This window comes from Neopsephotus bourkii, unplaced genomic scaffold, assembly GCF_033783945.1.
Source record: "Neopsephotus bourkii isolate Nb327-2 ecotype Australia unplaced genomic scaffold, CSIRO-AGI_Nbou_v1 NB_894, whole genome shotgun sequence".
In the NCBI taxonomy this organism is placed as follows: Eukaryota; Metazoa; Chordata; class Aves; order Psittaciformes; family Psittacidae; genus Neopsephotus; species Neopsephotus bourkii.
Genome location: NW_026901388.1, coordinates 2,332,384 through 2,352,477, shown reverse-complemented (window position 1 = coordinate 2,352,477; position 20,094 = coordinate 2,332,384). Strand labels below are relative to the sequence as shown.

The following is a 20,094-nucleotide window of genomic DNA, read 5'->3' as shown; positions in this document are numbered from 1 at the left end:
TCTGACTTGTGGAAGAAGAATCAAAAGGCTGATTCATAATTTATGTCTGAGAGCCCTGGCATTACTCTGAGGAATAACACCATCAAGTCTGATGTGTGATTTATTTCCTGTAATCATGTAATCAGCTGGTCTACTGAGTCCTGCCACGTACAGTGAGAACTTTTGTAAAGGCAGCTAAGCTGGGCTGCAAAAGACTTTATTAAACTGAACATACAGATGGATTTGGAAATGGGAAGATAAACAGAATTTAAAAAGAGAATATAATAAACAAACAAAAAAGAATACTGCAAGAGAAAAAATTGTAAGTGGGAAGAGCACAATGTCTGCACAGTTCTTCATAGATACAGGGATGCTGAAAGAAGTAAAATTGTACTTTTAGATATATGATTTTCAGGGTCTGCAATGGGAAAATCAAAACCTATGCAAAAGATAACTGAAGGTATCTAAGCTAACTAAAGGTAATCCAGGAAAATTAAAACATGTCTCACATTAAAGAACAGAAAGAAAACTGCAGATGGGCATCCTCCATTCATTTCTTTTGGGCACAGCGAGGAACTATGAACTCAGATTTAGTGCACAGCTGAGACACAACAGGGAGTGTTGCTGTTCACTAGTTTGCATTATCAGCTCAGATCTAACAGCTGTACTTGAGCATAATTTGCTGCCTCTAGTTTGTAATATAAATTTTCTTTCCAGTAGTGGGGAGAAGGGACGTGCAAAGTTCATCTGCAGACTATAACTGCATAATGCTAGAGGAGCCGTTTTACTCAAATGAACAAAAATGCTTTTCACAGTGTCCTTTGGTACAGGGACTATTTGTACATAAGAACATTTCATACAATGGCCTAGGTTATTCAGCATCTCTTGAGTGAAAGTAGTAGCAATAATAGAGGAAGCTTCTGTGGAATATAATAGTAAGAAATATGGATCTAGCTGCACTATAATGTTAAACTCTATCTGGATACTGAAAACACAAAAATGGCATAAGATACAGCAATAAACTTTGTGTTTATTGGTGGTGATTCTTTTAAGAAAAGTGTTATAGGTTAAAAATAAGCATTTGAAGTTGTTACATACCAAAAAAAAAAAAAAAAAACAACAAAAAAAACCCAGCCTCCTAATATGTGGAAAGGCAGCGGTTTGGAGAAGCAGGGATATTTTATTTTATGTTAACTTCACATGCTGCCTGGTGTTTGACTGGCTGGTTAGTGGATAACATAAAGGGCTTTTGGCAGTGTCAGGAAGGTGTGTGCTTTGCATTCCTCAGTCTGTGTGCAGAAACAGAGCCCATTAGCTAAAGGAAAGATTCACAGTGATTTTGCCACTTTTTGGGTAAGGCCCAGAATGATTGTTTACTTGACCGCTTGACCCACAGAGAGATTTCAGCCATTCCAGTACTGAGAGCTGAGTTTACCAGCTCTTAGACCCTGTGAAAACTGGGCGAACTCACATCCATATTGGGAAGCCCTGGCTCCTGGCACAGTGTACTGTGTGCTCCTTTCATGTCTGCACTGAAATCTTAGTTCTAGCAAGGAGACTGGAACACAAACCTTTATTTGCTCTTTCTCCTCTCCCCCAGATTACTTGAATTTTATCTTCTGTTTGTGGTGTGACAGTCTTGACTGTATTTTCTCTGAGTTTTGCAACAGTGAGGTTTTGATTCTTGCAAAATGGTAACTGTGAATGTAAGACAAATGCTTATAATAGTAAAAAGCCTCCTACTTCAATAAGTGTTCTCTCACCTGTTTTGGAGTATTATTGCAGTATGAACTTGGTGAATAGTAGAAACATCAGAGAAACCAAAAAAGAGGTGTTTTGAAAGGATCATGCCTGTGCATTTTCCCTTTTTATATATAAAAAGCTTATCATGGATTTCAGGTCAGAACCGCTGTTCAGTTAGAAAGACAAGAGAAGACCACTAGATGGTGGTAAAACCCCAGGCCTTTGCTATAAATCTGTGAAAAGAGAAGTTCTGAGGGGCAAAGAAGGGGAGGAGGAGCCACAGTCTGAGTACTGAAGTCATTATTGCTTGGAGTCTATAAAAAGGCACTTGCACAGTAAGTAATTTATACGTGGTCAGCTTTGACTCTATGGATTTACTCATTTCTTTTCTTCTATTTCTGTCATCTATTCCAACCAAGGAGTCCCCAGCCCCAGATGTTGGGTGAGAAGGGGAGCTGAAACTTCTGCTCTCTGGAGGAAAGGTTGCAGGCGATGAAGAAGAAGAGCAGCTAAAGCAGCAGCTCTGGTAAATAGGTACAGTTAATTCTTTATTGCAAATTAAAAGGTTAATTTTAAAAACTAATTTTTTTTAGCTTAATCTTAAAGTCCTTTCCAACCTTAATTACTGTATGATTCTATGATATGCTTTGAATTTTATTTGCAACAAGTCACTGACAATCAGCTTTAAGTGTTCCGATTAAGAATCTGATAGCTTACGATTTCCCTGGATATTGTCATTACCAAAAAAGCACTAAACAAAATACTCATGATCTGGAATAGAAAACTTATCTTTTATGATAGAATTCCACCCATACCAATTCTGTAACTTTAGTATATTCTGAAATGTATGGATTTGCCTTGGTTAGGTTTTTAATACTATGCTCTTAAGTGAGCATGTTAGTTTTGCACAGATAAGCTGTTTATAACACAGTTCATGTGAATTTAAGAAGTACAAATGTCAGGAAAACATTCAAATCTTTTACTGAAAATGTTCAATTATTAACTGTGGCAATAATTCAAACTTTTATATATTGTATTCAACCAAGCAAGCTATGCCCAACCTAATACTTTATTGTCCTGCATTTCTGGGGTCTGAGAACTGGGACTTAAAAAACTGTTTGTTGCTTGGCATTCAGTTGAATTTCCAGCACATTCTGGAGAATATTCCAAGAGATCACATAGAATAAACAAAACTATGAATGAAGAGTACATGAGTCTCTTCATTAGTTTGTGGTTTTAATTTTCCAGTAAGGATGGTTAGAAAAACTGAGCCAACCAGAGGTTAATGTAGAATCAGTAGAGGAATATGGTGGGAAAGTGGCAGGATGTGTGCAAGCCAAATTGCATAGAAATAGGTGATATTTGTTTTGTCAACTTCTGCCTGTTCTCGTCATGCTATATTTTTTTTAGCAGGGTCTTTTGCCTTTTGGAAAATGCATTTACCACACTCCTTGGCAAGTCCCTCAGAAAGAACAGAACGTGTTTGCTTCCAGAGATGAACACGTCTTCTGAACTGTATGTTTCTGAACTAAACCTGAGTGCCTTTGGTAGCAACTTTACTGTGCCTACTGTCAAGAGCAAGTCATCACCATGTGAACAAGTGGTTATTGCTGCTGAGGTGTTCCTAACTCTGGGCATTGTAAGCCTCCTTGAAAATATCTTAGTTATATGTGCAATAATTAAGAACAAGAACTTGCATTCACCCATGTATTTTTTTGTTTGCAGTTTAGCAGTGGCTGACATGCTGGTTAGTGTGTCTAATGCTTGGGAGACCATAACAATATACTTAATAAACAACAGACACATTATTATAGAAGATGCCTTTGTTCGTCATATAGACAATGTCTTTGATTCAATGATCTGCATATCTGTGGTGGCTTCCATGTGCAGTTTGCTGGCTATAGCAGTAGACAGATACATCACTATCTTCTATGCCCTGCGTTATCACAACATCATGACAGTGAAAAGATCAGGGCTTATTATTGCATGCATCTGGACCTTTTGCACAGGCTGTGGCATTATCTTCATTCTTTATTATGAATCAACTTATGTGATCATTTGTCTCATCACTATGTTTTTTACCATGTTGTTCCTCATGGTCTCACTCTACATCCATATGTTCCTCCTGGCTCGTACTCACGTGAAGAAAATAGCTGCTTTGCCTGGGTACAACTCTGTGCGTCAAAGAACCAGCATGAAAGGAGCCATCACTCTGACTATGCTCCTTGGCATCTTCATTGTTTGTTGGGCTCCATTCTTCCTTCATCTCATCCTGATGATCTCCTGCCCTCAAAACCTCTACTGTGTTTGCTTCATGTCTCACTTCAACATGTACCTCATTCTCATTATGTGCAACTCAGTGATTGATCCTTTGATCTATGCCTTTCGTAGCCAGGAAATGAGGAAGACCTTCAAAGAGATAATTTGTTGTTATAGCCTGAGGATGCTCTGTGGGTTATTGAACAAGTATTAAGAAAACAAAACCAAACCAGGAGAGACAATGAAAATTCAACGTCTTGCCGCATCTTGTAATTCTGCTGAAATGCCTATGGAATATCTCCATAATATCTCCATTCAGCTGTCATGATTTCTGTGGCAATCAGAAACCATTTTTTAATGTGTTTTTTTTTGCCTTTCTTTCCCTCCACTCGCCTCTTTCACACTGGTGGCAGGAGCTACCCAGTGCCCCTGTAATATGGGGAGAAAGAATATTTTGAATCTCATTTACCCTACTGAAGACTGGATCTTTTAAGAGGATTGTGCAGGGAAAGCCTTGTTTTATTTTCTGCTAAATGCAGTGAGTGTGACCTGCTATGCAAATGACCCCATTCACTTCTCAGTGTGTTTCTCTGATGCTCTGTCTTTCTAGATACAACATGGTTTATTTTGATGCCCAGAATTAACAGGTTTTTTTGCTATTTCCTTCTGAAGACTGAAAATCTGAGAAGTAGCTCCAATTATCAGAGTTTACATACCTTGCTCAACAGTTATGACCGATATATATGCACATACCAGCAATCTTGTATTCCAGTCATGATTGTAACTGTCATAAAATATGTATTGTTTAAGAGAACAGTGTTACCATGAGGTTCCTGGTTGATACATTGCTTTGTCATATCTGACTATATGTATTCTTATCACTGTGGGGTGAGATGTACCACAGGTGAATTTTAAGGCTGCATATGAAGGCTGGACAGATTCTAGTTTCTCTGTTTTCTTTATTCACCACAGCTAGGGGAGTAAAGGGTACATGGCCTCTACACAGTCATGTAATGTTTTCTGGAGATGGAAAGATTGGGTGAGTGGCTGCTTTTATACAGACATTAGAAAAGCATTTCAGCTGAGTAGCTTTTCTTATTGGAGGAAGCTGTACTGCAGATTGCATTTTTCAAGCTGGGAGAGACAAAACAAGTTTGATGATCAGAAGGCATAGCAGGCAAAATAGGAATTTCAGAACCTCAGGCACATGTAGCTATAACAGAGTCTTGACTTTTGCTCCTCAAACAAACATTTTTTGCCTTTGTTGATGTGATTCCAATGTGAAATCCTCATGATTTTATGTAATTTGCATGTAGCCATACTCTCATAAACATGCTGTTTTGCAATAGCTGTGTAATGTACAAAATACTTGATTTATCACAGATGAAGGAAGTGCAAATATGGCATTGATTACTTAATGCCACTGTACGGTACATATCTTGCACTGAAATATAAGCTATGAAAATATTTCAAGCAGTGGTTCCCTATTGACTAGATATTAGAAAATTGCTTGGAATGATGTATTATTTCTTCTGAAAAGCTGAAAGAATACCCCTTGTTTTTCAACCCTTGGTTTAGGGATGCTCTAAAACTGTTGTTAATAGAAGGACTATGACTGATTCAGTGAGGCTCAGGCTATACCTTCAAGGTAGAAGTTCCGATCAGGCATTAGGAAAATTTTTTACCATAAGAGTGGTCAAATGTGGGTACAGGTGCCCAGTGGTTGTGCAGTCTCCATCCTCAGAGATATTCAGAACTTGACTGAATACAGTCCTGAGCAATCTGTTCCAAGTTAAAAGCTGACTCTGACTTTGAAGTTGGCCCTGTTTTGAACAATAGATAACGCACAGGTCCTTTCCAACCCAAGCTTTTCTGTAATTCTAAGAAACAGTTTGTATATTATAATTATCATTTTCATCCCACCTAATATTATCTCTTTTGTAAGAAGAATTGCAAGATCTTCTCCTCCACACATTTAGGAAGATAACATACTTTATGTCTTCATTTGCTTTAGAGGTTTCTGGCAGTATAAGTAAGGTGCATATTTAGCGGTAGAGTTGTATCTTTTGTCTGCTGCACCTTAAAGTATATACCACCTCCAGCTCACACATATCTCCTTCAGACATGAGTAGAAATGTTGTTCTCAGTGGAGACACCATATTATGTTGAGTGTAAATATAAAGGTTATATCAGTACACTAAGAGCTGGAATCTTCCTTCAGCTATGCCTAAAAATTGGATTTTAGGTATGTGTGTGGTCAGTAGTGAGAATCTTGCCCTGTTTCAGTACACTTCCTAACCCTATCCATATATAGCACCCAAGAGTGGGCTTTTCCTACTATGAATGTCAATAGCAAAAGGAGATGGTTCAATTGTGTAGTGAAAGGCAGCAGCTGATGTAAATAAATCATGAAATCTTCACTGGGTATTGCAAATAAGATGGTCTTGTACATAATTGTAAATCAACAAAAAGGAAGCCAAAACTGTAATAGCTTCGGGTATTTTCTTGAATTGTACATTACCTTTTTTTTTTGTTGGAAGTTTATTTGACTAATAAACACAGACATATGAAGAAACTATTAAACTGGATTGCTGGAAAACCCAATGTTATTTGTTCTTCACTGTAATGTGTCAGCTAGCCTTATATTCAGAGGGAATATTGCATTACAGGCTTTCCCTTCTCAGTTTAAACAGATGTCTTATAAAGAATCACAGTCTGAGGGTTACAGACTAATACAATGTATTTACATTCATACTTATGTTCCTGTAGGTGTCAGCATCACATCCTTATTATAATCTTTACAGGTGGGGAGATAAAACTTTAAGGGAGAAATTATTTTCAAGAACTGACTAAAATGGCTCCTGCAAAAAAAAAATAAAAGTAAAATTTACACTATAAGAATGCATATAAAACACACACCTCTGTGAGGCCATGGCATATTTAAATTTATTTATTTCTCCTCTTTAGCTGCAGAATAAAAGGAACATTTAACTTCTACCAGAGTTTGGAAAACACTAGGTGTTCTGATAGACTGGGACAAGCAAGCATTGTGTAAGTATGGAATTTGCTGTAAAAAAACAGTATGAAACAATTAGTTGCTAGGCTTTAATTGCACCATGTAGTTGCTAACTAGCACTTACCCTGATCAAGGACTTTTCAGTCTCATGCTCTGCCAGTGAGGAGGGGCACAAGAAGCCGGGAGGAAGGAGAGACAGGACACCTGACCCAGAGTAGCCAAAGGGGTATTCCATACCACAGCACGTCATGCCCAGTATATAAACTGGAGGGAGCTGGTCAGAAGGGATTGATTGCTGCTTGGGTTGGGCTGGGTATCAGTCAGTGGGTGGTGAGCAATTGCATTGTGCATCACTTATGTTTATTTTTTTTTCTTTCCTTCCCCATTTAGTTTTATATTCTCTGTTTTATTTCTGTTATCATTATTATTATTAGTATGATAATGTACTTTAGTTATTAAACTGTTCTTACCTCAACCTGTGGGTTTTACATTCTTTCAATTCTCCATCCCATCCTGCCCAGTGGGGTGAGCAAGTGGCTGCATGGTACTTAGTTACCGACTGGGTTTAAGCCACGACAGTCTCCAATGCCTTGTTGGAATCCTCCTGCCTCTCTTGCAGTAAATCCTTCTTTAATTGGTTAGCTTCTTGCACAGAAGACCAGCTTGTGGTGACCATTGCTGTGTCAGGGATTGCAATGGATGGTTCCAGTCTTCAGCTGTGTTGGTTTGCATGCCCAGTGCCCTTCTTATTACACTGAGTGGGTGAATAAGATATGCAAACATGGATGTGGAAATGGAGATCCCCACATTATGGACAGAGTCATGTATAAGTCTCTGCAGTAGGTTATTTCCAGCTGAGATGCTCTCCTGCCTTTTTTAATCTTATCATGTGTCATGTTAGGAGTGTGACCACCAGGTCGAAGGAGGTGATCCTGCCCCTCTATTCTGCTCTCCTGAGACCTCACTTGGAGTATTGTGTACAGTTCTGGTGTCCTCAACATAAAAAGAACATGGAACTGTTGGAACAAGTCCAGAGGAGGGCCACAAGAATGATCAGGGGACTGGAGCACCTCCCATATGAAGATAAGCTGAGAAAGTTGGGACTTCAGCCTGGAGAAGGCTGCATGTAGACCTCATAGCAGCCTTCCAGTATCTGAAGGGGGCCTATAGGGATGCTGGAGAGGGACTCTTCATTAGGGACTGTATTGATAGGACAAGGGGTAATGGGTTAAAACTTAAACAGGGGAAGTTTAGACTGGATCTATGGAGGAAATTCTTTCCTGTTAGGGTGGTGAGGCACTGGAACGGGCTGTCCAGGGAGATTGCGAATGCTTCATCCCTGGCAGTGTTCAAGGCCAGGTTGGACAAGGCCTTGGGTAATATGGTTTAGAGTGAGGTGTCCCTGCCCATGGCAGGGGGGGTTGAACTCGATGATCTTAAGGTCCTTTCCAACCCTAACCATTCTATGATTCTGTGATTCTATAACCTGAGCTGTGGGAATTTTGGGTACAGCCTGTTCTTCATACAGGACAGAAAAGAAGAAGCTGAGGTATGTGTATGTGTGTCAATACTTACATACATGCCTACATGTGTATGAGTTCTTACTCCCAGACACAGTGTACAATCACAAACAAGCAAAACATATGTGAGGAGGTATAGTTTATTTTTCTGTAATCATTCTGCTCTGTTATCCAGTTATTTGTTACATTACCTTCCAATTTGCAGCTTGTTTCTCACAAATTTCTTCCATCTGTGAACAAATTAAAAATGCTCTAAACCTGAAGTAGAAGAACCTCAAGTACCTTTTGCATCCTGAGCTTTTAAAAACTATAGTGAATTGGTGTGACAGAACAAATAGTTCCCCTAGCATCTGTCACACTAAAAACCTAACAAAATTTAGATTTTTATGGTCCTTAGACATTATCCCTAGAACAGTTTCTTATTGGGCTGCTTGCCTAAAAAGCACTAAGAATCTGTGACTGGCTATATTGAGCACAGAAAGTGATTGGTCCCCATCAAAATAAAGAACAGCTGTTTCGAGGAATTATACAAAGTCTGGATACGAGCATGGTAATCCTCTGGAATACCCTTAGATCCTCCAGCAAGCTATGGTTTAGGGACTTCCTGGGCAGTAGGTTATATTTACAGCTTTGTGACTGATATGTCCCAATCAATTTTGGACAAGAATTTGTCTAATTCCTTTTGGATCTCTTTATACTCATCTGCAATATCTTGTGACAGTAAGTTTCACAGTTTAGATACATTGTATGGAAAACTGATTTTCTTTTCTCTTATAAAACATCTACTTGGAAGTTTTAGTCAATGCCCCAGAGTCCTTATGTTGTAAAGAAAAGACATAACTGGTCCCCGTTCCCTTTCCCTTTTACTATCTTGCTCCCTTATATTCCATTATGAAGTTTCTCTTTTCCAGCCAAGGATCCTAGCCTATTTAATCCCTACTGGCATTTTCATATCTTGTTGCCTTCATGTCCTGGATCTACTATATTCTTTCTGACTCACGGGGACCTGATAGGCATGTAGTAATCCACATATAGGTGAAAACTAAATTTCCACAGTCCCAGACTATGCTGTATGCTTTGTTCTTCATTCTTTTCTTAGCAGTGTGTAACAATACACTTTCATTTAGTACAGCATGCTCCATAATTTGGAAAATTTGACATCTCTGAAAGAATTCCCTCTCTGCAAATACTCATAAGAACTATCTGTATTCTAAACAGTGTTACATTTTCAATGGTGAGTGCTTTGGTCATACATCAGCCTATAAAACATGCCAAAAATATGGTGCTTGGTGGTGCTTCTGTGTTTCCAGGCCCAGGTATATACCTTCACTGAGTCCTAGATCTGTAGCAGAACTCATCTGATAGACACAGCTTCCATCTCCCTACCTCTGACAGGAAGGCAGCCTGGCCACAGAAGGTAGAAGAGCCTTGCACTGTGTCCCAGCCATGCTCTGAGAGAACCCCAAGTTCAGGCACAAACACCTCCCAGCAGCCCATCATTGCTTTGAGAAGGGTGGTAAGAATGTCATTTGTGCAGACTTCCAGATGGTGATTCATCACTCCTCTCCTTTCAGTTAGGCTACTTTTATACCCAGTTAAAGCAAGATGAGGATTGGAGCTTTGTATGCTGGCTCCAGATGACTTCAAAGGCACCAAATGAACTATTTTTTTTTGATGGTCTGTTGAATAAATGCCCTAATTAACAACAACAACAAAAAAAAAACACAAAGAAAATGGGATTACTTTTTCTCTCTGGATTGCTAGTTTTTAACAGGACACAGTCACTTGTGGCAAACAATAAGTGATGTTGCCTGTAAATTAGCTTTTTCATTAGCTTTTGCATCTTGCACTGAAATTTTGTGCCTATTTCACCTACCCAGAAAAATGACCCCAGAAATACCTATTGTCTTTGTATTATGACTTTTGTTTTCCATAGCTTTGCTCTGAACTGCCCTGTGGAAAGATTCATGGGTTTTGAGGACCTAATTCACTGAATTTCTATATTCCAACAATTCATAGTACTGAGATAGCCTTACACTGACTTCTATTATTTCTATTTCACAGATTCCTTGTGATTTTTGAAGTCAGGAGAATCTGTCCAAGACATTCTTCCTTTCAAAAGATAGCAGAAAACACTCTTTAACTTTGTTTTAAATCTATAGCAATGTAATTATTAGTAGTACCAACACTGACCTCAGCTCAGAGTCACATCACTGAAACCAGAAGTAGGTCTTTCCTAGAAGTTTTTCCCAGAGCACATAAAGATCCCTGGCTATAACAAAGGAGAAGAGATTCCTGCTCTCTGCTCATAGAGTGGTAGGTAAGTGGTGGAGCTTGGGGAAGCAAGCTTTTAAAATCTGTGTTAAGCTCAGACTTCACTCTTACACAGGATGATTGCTTTTTCCTGCTGTGAGGACCGGGCTGTATTAAAAAATGTCACGGCAGACAAACTTGTGCACATTCAGTTTTAAAGTGAGTGCTGGAAACTTGACTGAAAGTCTGTGTGCAAGATCATCACCAAGTGTAACTGAATCCCATTCCACCAAAGTGTCTTGTAAGAGATCTTCTCCCCACAAAAGCATATAGTAGGAATTCAGGATGTGGTAGCTCTCTAACACCTTCCTGCTTGCAAAGGAAAATAACAATACTTTAAACATTAGTGGAAAAAATGCTGTGTGAACAAATACATTTATTTCTCATGTTTCTCTTTGATTGGGGGTATCTGCAAAATTAGCTCATAGGGAACCTGCTTAACTCTACTTGGAAAAAGGTAAGTTAAACCTTTGACTTCTCCTGGGCTTAAGTAAGTGCCTTGCTAGGTAATCACAGTTTGTAAAGCAGGTGCTTAAAAAGCCCTTTCAAATGACAGAAGAAAGAGATGAATCACTTGAATTTCAAGTGCAGTTCCAACGACAGTTCGTGTCCCTGCGTAAAGTGCATAAAAAATGAAGAGGTAGGAGGTAAGTCCTTGGTTGAAGTCCAGGTCTTTCATCTTTCAGTGAAGCTGTTACATATGCAGGTTTCACTATGAAAAGGGACATTGGTGTGGCCACCTCTGAATCTGCAGGTGAGTTTTTGTAGGAAAAGTTTGCAGACTGAAAAATGGCATTTGGTGTGGAGCCTGCTGTTCTGGGAACATCTGAAAGTCCCTCTGGCGAAACAAGTGGAAAATGTCTTTTTGATTAATTTGGATTGGACTTATTTTTAGGATGGTATCTGCAGTCTCTAGTCCTTGGTGCGTCTGCTGCCCAAAGCAGAGGTGCTCAGCTTCCTGAAAGCTGGAATGTGCAAGGAATTTAGGTACAGCAAGTGACAAGGCTCACAGCTCATCATTCAGCTGCTTGGTTTTGTTGGCCACATGCCTGATGCTGCAGTCATGTGCGATTAATAACTGAACCTAGCTGTGGCATTTTATGCAATACACTGTAACTGTATTTAGAGTGAGGGATATTGAAAACATGTCCAGCTTAATTAGAAAGGAATGGAAAAGAGGAAAACCACCCTAGAGCTACCTCACGGGAGACAGCCCTGGCATACAGACAAGCGGGGGATCAAAGGCCTATTGCACAATGTAATGAGTAAATAGATAACAAGTACAGCATGAGCTCTGGTGGACCTTTAGAGGTAAAGGCAGGCAATACAAGGAACACCATGTGTATTTCAGATGACCTTTTGTTGAAAATGTCAGGAGATTGTCCTCAATTTATAAAGAGGGTAAAAAATAACTGGACTGAATAATGAAAGGTTTAATGCCGAGGGAAGGACTAGAGTGAAGATGCAAGGGGGCTGGACACCTGGAATTACACATACTTTAAAAACTCTGCTGAGTTCATAATGGCCAGTGAAGTGCTAGCACTGTTAGTGTGGTGAAAAAAAAAAACATCTAATGACAAGAATACAGCTAATAATGATGAAGGAAATCTGTGGTCTACTAATGGAGTCGATAGAGGAGAGGCCCCTCAGAGGCTGCCCTCAAACCTAATCCTAGGTCACCAGTGACTGTATCAGGTCCTCCCTACCCACACTCCAGCTCTTGAAGGGGGGATGACCTTGGGGCTCTGACAGCCATGCACTTTAGAAGTGATATAATAAGCCTTCTCCACAGAGAAATAAGGAGGTGTTTAACCATCTCCAAATTGATTTTGTTTTGTTTTGTTCTGTTTTGCAGTTTACCTTTCTATGATAGTTTTTGATCTTTCATCTTGACTGAGTAACTTCTGAACAGAGCTAATTAAGCAGATATTTAGAATTCAGCAGCATCTCCCTTCTGAGAGTCTCAAAGTATTTTGCAAACACTAATGAATGCAATCCCAAAAGATTGCTGCCAGATTGCTTGCAGAAGCATAGCATCACCCAGAGGGTGAAGGCAGAAAGCTAAAGATTAGCTATTTGCAAAACTAGAGTTCTGAAATACTGATTTCATCCCATTGTGGTTAATTAACACTTCACAGTCACTGCACAACCTGAAAAACTGGGCTTCAAGACATGAATAAGACATCCACAGTTTAACATAGGGTGATAGGATAGTTCCAAGGTTGGACTCTTCTTTTCTGGAGCCCAGACACTCTGAGAGCACAGGTGCAGTGTTGGTGAGATTGCTCCCTCAGGAGATAAATACAATTGAGTGTATTCCTTACTTCTCTCTAGTTTCTAGGCTGTGGCTGGAGGCCTCTGAGTGGCATCTTTGTAACAGGTCCAGAATCTCTTTGCAACATGAAAAACTCTGGAGCAGCAGGTATGATCGCTGCAATGAGCAGACCTTGAATACATAAAGAAACACATTTCTAAAGCATAGGTTAAGGATAGGGAGTGAGACACTGTGACTTAGAGAATGTGAAATTGTCTGGAGGCTTTTTCACTTTGCAGGTTAGAAAGTCCTCTTAATGCATCCTTAGTCCTCTGAAGGGCTTCCACTGCTTAGGACCATCCTCTGATAACGAAACAGATATAACCCATGTTCTTTATTAATTAACTGAAACAGTCACAGTTAATAGGATTTCAAGACTTAAAGGTGTCGTGTTCACTGCTACTGACTTGGTTGTTAGCAACAGACTTAGCTGATAGGTAAGCAAGATTTTATTAGACTGGCATTGCTTTTCTAATAAGCCAGGCCACAGGGGAAGCACACTTTAGAAGTTGTGCTTGATGGGTTTATGCATTTTCCTACAGATTTTAATCTGTAGGAAAGAAAGTACAGTTTTAATCTAACTGTACTGTCAATATAATATCTGCTTTCATTTAAATACTTCTCACAGAGGGAAACTTTGTAAGGCAGAGGCAGAATATTGCTAGTACAGATAGAGCAAAGTACCTCTAGATGACCAACATAATTCAACTTTACAAACTACTGATTCTTACACTTAATAATTTTGCCACTGGAATTCCTACCAGGTACTCTGATACAAGTGTTTACATCCACCTACTTTCAGTTTTGGTTTGTAGTGTGGGGCTCAGTAGTTCCAGAGAGAAGCATATAGCTGGACAGTAGCTTAAGGGCTTAGAAAGGAAGCTGGTAGTATAAAAACATGATTCGCTATGCAATTGCATTGGTAAATCCACCAGAAAAAAAAAAAAAAAAAGCAAAGACAGAAGCTTGTTTCAAATTGTCCCTGTTACTTTCAGAGGGAATTAGAAAATTCTCTATAACAAAAAAAGGAACTTAGAATACGAAATGCCATTTCTTGCTCTTTAGATGTGCAAGTACTTGGAAATTAGATGATGTATTAATTACACCCACAGTTTTAAACTCGTGTTTTGCTACAACTTGAGGTATTTATGAGACAGATAGAAACAATTTCTATTCTACAGAAATTATCTTTCTTGTATAGGGTAAGAATCACTTAAAGTTTTTTTCTACTTCTCTACTCAGGTGCTTTTGACTCCCAGTTTGCTGGGGGCATTAGGGCTATTGCTGGCTATCAGTCAGCGACCCTCTAGTGCTGTTTCTGCTGTTTATTCTGCAGATGAGGCAGTTTTTTGTTGCACTTGTAATGGTTTTCTTTCCAATTTTATTCCTTCACCAATCTACTACTCCAGTTTAGTAGTATTATGGGTCCACTGAGAACTTCTTTAAGTAACTACGTACTTCCATAGCAGCTAGTGATAAGCACTGCTTGTGCCTCCTGCAGCAACACATTTTCCTGCATTGCAGAGACAAACTAATTTAAAATTAATTCATCCTGTGGGAAAAAGAAGATCAGTGATGGATGAAAACAAGTAAAGCTTTTTAAAATAGCTTAGTTTTACTAAGGCTGCTGTCTTTGATTACTCACCCTATCTGTAGCCACCTGGTCTAATATCCCCTTAGTCTATCTGCAGTCAGATGGTTTGAGGGCATCTTTTTCACTTTGCAGGCTTTCCTTTGAAAAAATCTGTAGTTGACTGGCACTTGCTGTTCATTAACTTTATGGCAGCGTTCTTGATTTAGTCTCCAAATCAAGCAAATACGTAAGAACAGGCTGCTCATCACCAGTGCAAACAGTCTTTCTGAAATCTGCAGGACTGCATACTTGATGACTCTGGGGTAAGAGGGTGGTGCTACAGATCCTACAACTAGACTCAGTGCCCCTGCAGAACAAAAGAAAATATGGCACAAGGACTGCCTTGAAGCTCCCACTTAATCTAGCCACCTAAATATGGTGTCTTTGGGTTAAATGTAACAACCAGCTGCTGACAGCAGTGTCAGTGCCTGTGACGGTTCCCATTTGGTACCAGCTTGTGTAGAGATTCTTGAGAGATCTCTGCACTGTGGGTCAGTGCAAGTGGTAGATGTACTCTGAGTAAATTTCTTAGCTGGGTCATTTTCTCCATGTTCTGCACTTGACAAATGCAAGTGCCTAATGATATTAGATGACCCATTATGTCATTTATTTTTTGGAGGCCATTAATTTCTGTCCCTTCTTCATACAGTGTACACATTTCATTTTGGAGCTAGAAGGAAGCAAGGAAACACAAGTAAAAGGACTGTGTAGATACTATCAATGGAATACATTTTTCACTAGGCATGTAAAAATGTGACTTTTCATGTCTGGTGCCACTATTGTGTCCACATACTAAACTGAGGGGCTGTGAAAACAGCTGTGCATAGAACTTGCTGAAACTGAGTTGTTAATAGTGAGGAATTAATACATCAATTACCTTGATGCAGAAATCACAGAATGAGGTTTTTATGATCTTTATTATGAAAGTCAGACTGGTGGATTGTGTTAATCTAATCTGGTTTTACAATTCTGAATGAAGTTTGATAAAAAGCTAGCAAATGTTCAGGTCTCTTTCTCAAGGATGCTAATGAACAGTGAATACTCTTCTTCTTAAGGGGTAAACTAATATGGTCCAGAAGTTTGCTTACATTTATCACAGTATCACAGTATGTTAGAGATTGGAAGGGACCTCAAAAGATCATCTAGTCCAATCCCCCTGCCGGAGCAGGAACACCTAGATAAGGTTACACAGGAATGTCCAGGCGGGTTTTGAATGTCTCCAAAAAGGAGATCCACAACCTCCCTGGCAGCCTGTTCCAGTGTTCCGTCACCCTCACGAGAAAAGTTTCTTCTCAGTTTAAGTGGAACCTCTTGTGTCCAATTTGTACCCATTACCCCTTGTCCTTCATTGTTTGCCACTGAAAGAGCCTGGCCCTCCTCGTGACACTCCCCTTTATATATTTATATACACTAATAAGGTCACCCCTCAATCTCCTCTTCTCCAAACTATAGAGACACAGCTCCCTCAGTCTTTCCTCATAAGGGAGATGCTCCACTCCCTTAATCATCTTGGTTGCCCTGCGCTGGACTCTCTCCAGCAGGTCCCTGTCCTTCTTAAACTAAGGGGCCCAGAACTGGACACAATATTCCAGATGAGGTCTCACCAGGGCAGAGTAGAGGGGAAGGAGGACCTCTCTCGACCTACTAACCACCCCCTTCTAATACAACCCAGGATGCCATTGGCCTTCTTGGCCACAAGGGCACAGTGTCGGCTCATGGTCACCCTGTCGTCCACCAGGACCCCCAGGTCCCTCTCCCCTACACTGCTCTCTAACAGGTCGTTCCCCAGCCTATACTGGAACCTGGGGTTGTTCCTGCCCAGATGCAGGACTCTACACTTTCCCTTGTTATATTTCATCAAGTTATTCCCCGCCCAGCTCTCCAGCTGTCCAGGTCCCTCTGGATGGCAGCACAGCCTTCTGGCGTGTCGGCCACCCCTCCCAGCTTAGGTCATCAGCAAACTTGCTGATAGTACACTCAATTCCCTCATCTAAATCGTTATGAATATATTAAATAATACTGGTCCCAGTACCACCCTTGAGGCACTCCACTAGATACAGGCCTCCAACTAGACTCCGCCCCATAGACTACAACTCTCTGGCTTCTCTCCTTCAGCCAGTTCACAGTCCACCTCACTACCCGATCATCCAGAGCACACTTCCTCAATTTAGCTGCAAGGATGCTGTGGGAGACCGTGTCAAACGCTTTGCTGAAGTCAAGGTAGACCACATCCACCGCTCTACCATCATCCATCCACCGTGTTATTTCCTCATAAAAGGCTACGAGATTGGTCAAGCATGACTTCCCCTTGGTGAAGCCATGTTGACTGCCCCTCATAAATGTGGATGTTCTTGCTAGAAGCTTTCATGAGACCAGATTAAGACCAGAACATCAGAACTATACAGAATTTACCACAAAGATTGTATCAGAAATCACAGTGCAAGTGAACAGCCTGAACAGTGAAGTAGCTTTACACAGTTTTCCTTCAACTGGGAGACACTGACAGAATAAACGATTAAAAAAACCCAAACAAAAAAAACCAAACCAAAACAAAAAACAAAACAGAAAGAAGAATTAAGATCAAGGAATACTTTATGTTGAAATCAGTTTATCCAGATTTAACAGTGACTTGACACATTCAAGTCATCACAATTTCCTGGAATTTTTAATCTTATTTAAATCAACCATGATCAACCTTATTTAGTTTAGTGTCGATGCTGGTTACCGCATCTCTAATCATCCAGAGCTTTAGTTATTTCTGTAGTTTTGCTGCCTCCAAAATATTTAGCACAGGTAGTAATGAATTATGACATTTGGAGGAGGTAAAACACAAGGGAATAATAAAAATCACCTTAAAATCATGCTTTTGCTGTTACTTTTCAACTTTCACAAGTAAAAGGATGAGCTGTCATTTTAGACATCCATTCAACCACCGGTATAATAAACTGTGCAAATAAAACTGTGAAAGATAAATGATAGAGTAATTCCTTATTAGAACAAGAGAGCTTCTTCAGGATAAATTTAGTAGTAAGTAAAAGTGTTTAGCGAGGGGTTCTAGAGCAGTTCTGAAGTTTTCAAGTGTATGTTTAGCATTTAACTTGGTTTGAGCAGAAATTCCTGTTTAATACTAACATGCATGAGTCTGGATATCATTTTAGTAGCCCCATTGTCTAGCTGGTTAATTAGTATTTTCAAACAAATGTCTTGCTGGTTCCTGTCCAATGCAAGTTTCTATTTACTTTTTTTTTTTTTTCTTAGCAAGTCTTTTTAAAACTCATTTGAGTTCCCCCAGTACAGACTGTTTTGCCAGCTTCTTCATCTGCAGAGCAGGGATTGCAGGGCCATTAGGAGTTACCAACACCTTGACTTTTTTGTGCATTTTACACAGGAGGAAGCAGTGAGGGGTGGTGTGATAAAAAGACTTTGGCTAAGAAGCTGATTGACAAATGTATAAATAAGCACCATGGATCTTTATGCAGCAGGCAGGATGTTTGGAAAGAAGACACATGTTCCAGATATCCTCTGATGGTATGTTTTGTTCCTTCTAGGCAAGATGAAAGGCAGGGAGAACTTTAAAGGGCCTGAATAATTGCCAGTTATATGAATGGTATTAGGCTGAGCTTCATTTTACATACACCATTATACAACCTATAACTAAGCAACAAAATAAAAGCAGCTCATTACTGGGGAGTCTGAAGATATTCTTCCCTCATATGACTGTTTCTTACTATAGTATTAAAATATTCTGATTTAATTTTTTTTTTCCTCCTAATGGAATTAGGAATTAAAAAAGAATGAATGAAAATAACCATTATGTCTCAGCCTTTCTTCTCAAACTGAAAATGAGTGGAAATGCAGGGTGGGAATTTCCCAAAGATAGATAGTTTAATCTGTAGAGCATCATTAGAAAATAAAATATCTGAAACCACTCATCTGAATCCAGCAACAGATTTCCTATGAGGGCAATGGGCTTTTAAAATAGATGGAGAGCTGAAGAGGCAGACTATTTGAATAATGCTGAGGAATAGTTCACTTTGTGTATTATTCTACTTATTTCAGTTCAACAAGTTGTGGGTCAACTGTATATGAGTCAGGATTTCAGCCTGGCCATAGGGGGTTAAAAGTACCTGTACAACTGCAAGAAGGCAAAGGAAAAAACTGTCACTGAGTTTTCTGTCTTGCTTCAATCATCTAATATTTGTGCATTCCCCTCATGTGACGGAGAGGGAAAATGAGAAGCATTGCCTTTTTTCTTAGCGTGAGACACTGTGAAAAGTAATTTTGCCCAGTTATGACCAAGCAACTAGCTCAAGAGGACTGAGCTGAACATTTCATCCCATCATTCCCCTTTAGCCATCCAATGCCACCATGCTAATGGGCCTGGGAATTGGGATCAGAATTAGGACTGTAAAAAAGTTATTTTAGTAGACATTAAAACTGCAATCCTCACCCTCCTGCTTTATGTAATATAAACATAGAATCATTCATACAGGTACCATCACCATATATGAGCCAATGCAGTGATAACAATAATTGGGTCTTCAAGTTTTAATAAATTTCAAATAGTAGTTGAAGAGCATGGCTGGAGGAGAAAATACGAACTTTGCTGCTGTGTTGGCCAGACTCTTGTGTTACAGCTTGTAGGGCAGGCTCACAATCCAATATAAACGATGATATTGTTTTATACAGGCTTGCTTAGCAGCTGTTCTCTAAGTTGCGTGTTTTTGTCTGTGGTGTTTCCTTCTTGCTTTGGAAAGTAATTTTTCAGGATTTACCAACCTCATAATTTTTCCCTAACATGTAAATAGCAGACAATTTAGCGCACTGGAATTGTATGCAAAAAGGTAACCCCAGCATTTTATTAGGAAGTAGCTGTATTGGTTTGAGGGGAAGTGTTAATTGCATGGTCTGACTGAGAAATAACAACTGAAGTGTAGGATTAAGGCATCTGGGGTTTAACAGTTTGTGAACGTAGTCACAGTGTACAAAAAGGTATTGCCCAGGGTTATGCAAGGCCACTGCAGGCACCGCTGCTTGTCAAAGCGACAGCTTCAGACAGACTCCCAGGACACAAGACCTCCTGCTAAAAAAGGGTGGCCCCAGGGGCTGTAGTGACAAGATGTTTCTGATCATAGAACTGGAGCCTGACATCTCTCTCTTTTCTTCAGGGTCAGTAAACTGACCTTGCTTTTCTCACCCTCAGAAAGGAAATGGCACGCTCTGCCCTCCTGAATGAATAAATGTCCACAGGAGGGCAAACGCAATTTATGCGAATTTTAAAGTTCTGAAATTTGTCATGCTTTTAACCCATTTTCAT

At 39.7% G+C, this 20,094-nt stretch overlaps 2 protein-coding genes and 1 long non-coding RNA gene across 4 annotated transcripts in view; 2 read left to right on the top strand and 1 right to left on the bottom strand.

Moving 5' to 3' along the window:
- Positions 1–20,094, top strand: part of RNMT (RNA guanine-7 methyltransferase) — a 126,432-nt gene that overhangs the window by 51,021 nt on the left and 55,317 nt on the right. The window lies entirely within an intron of this gene.
- Positions 1,994–6,585, top strand: MC5R (melanocortin 5 receptor). 2 transcript variants are annotated; one of them, XM_061357399.1, is made up of 2 exons: positions 1,994–2,248; positions 3,136–6,585. In XM_061357399.1, the coding sequence occupies exon 2, from the start codon at positions 3,218–3,220 to the stop codon at positions 4,193–4,195; it is 978 nt and encodes a 325-aa protein (XP_061213383.1). In that variant the 5' UTR covers positions 1,994–2,248; positions 3,136–3,217; the 3' UTR covers positions 4,196–6,585. The 2 variants fall into 2 exon arrangements, with proteins under 2 accessions (XP_061213383.1, XP_061213382.1); XM_061357398.1 differs by having other exon boundaries at positions 1,995–2,256.
- On the bottom strand, positions 4,008–15,121 carry LOC133214488 (uncharacterized). The gene is made up of 5 exons (XR_009726128.1): positions 14,790–15,121; positions 7,468–7,751; positions 6,901–7,048; positions 5,667–5,804; positions 4,008–4,131 (listed from the first exon to the last, which is right to left on the bottom strand). It is a non-coding gene; the product is annotated as an uncharacterized LOC133214488 (long non-coding RNA).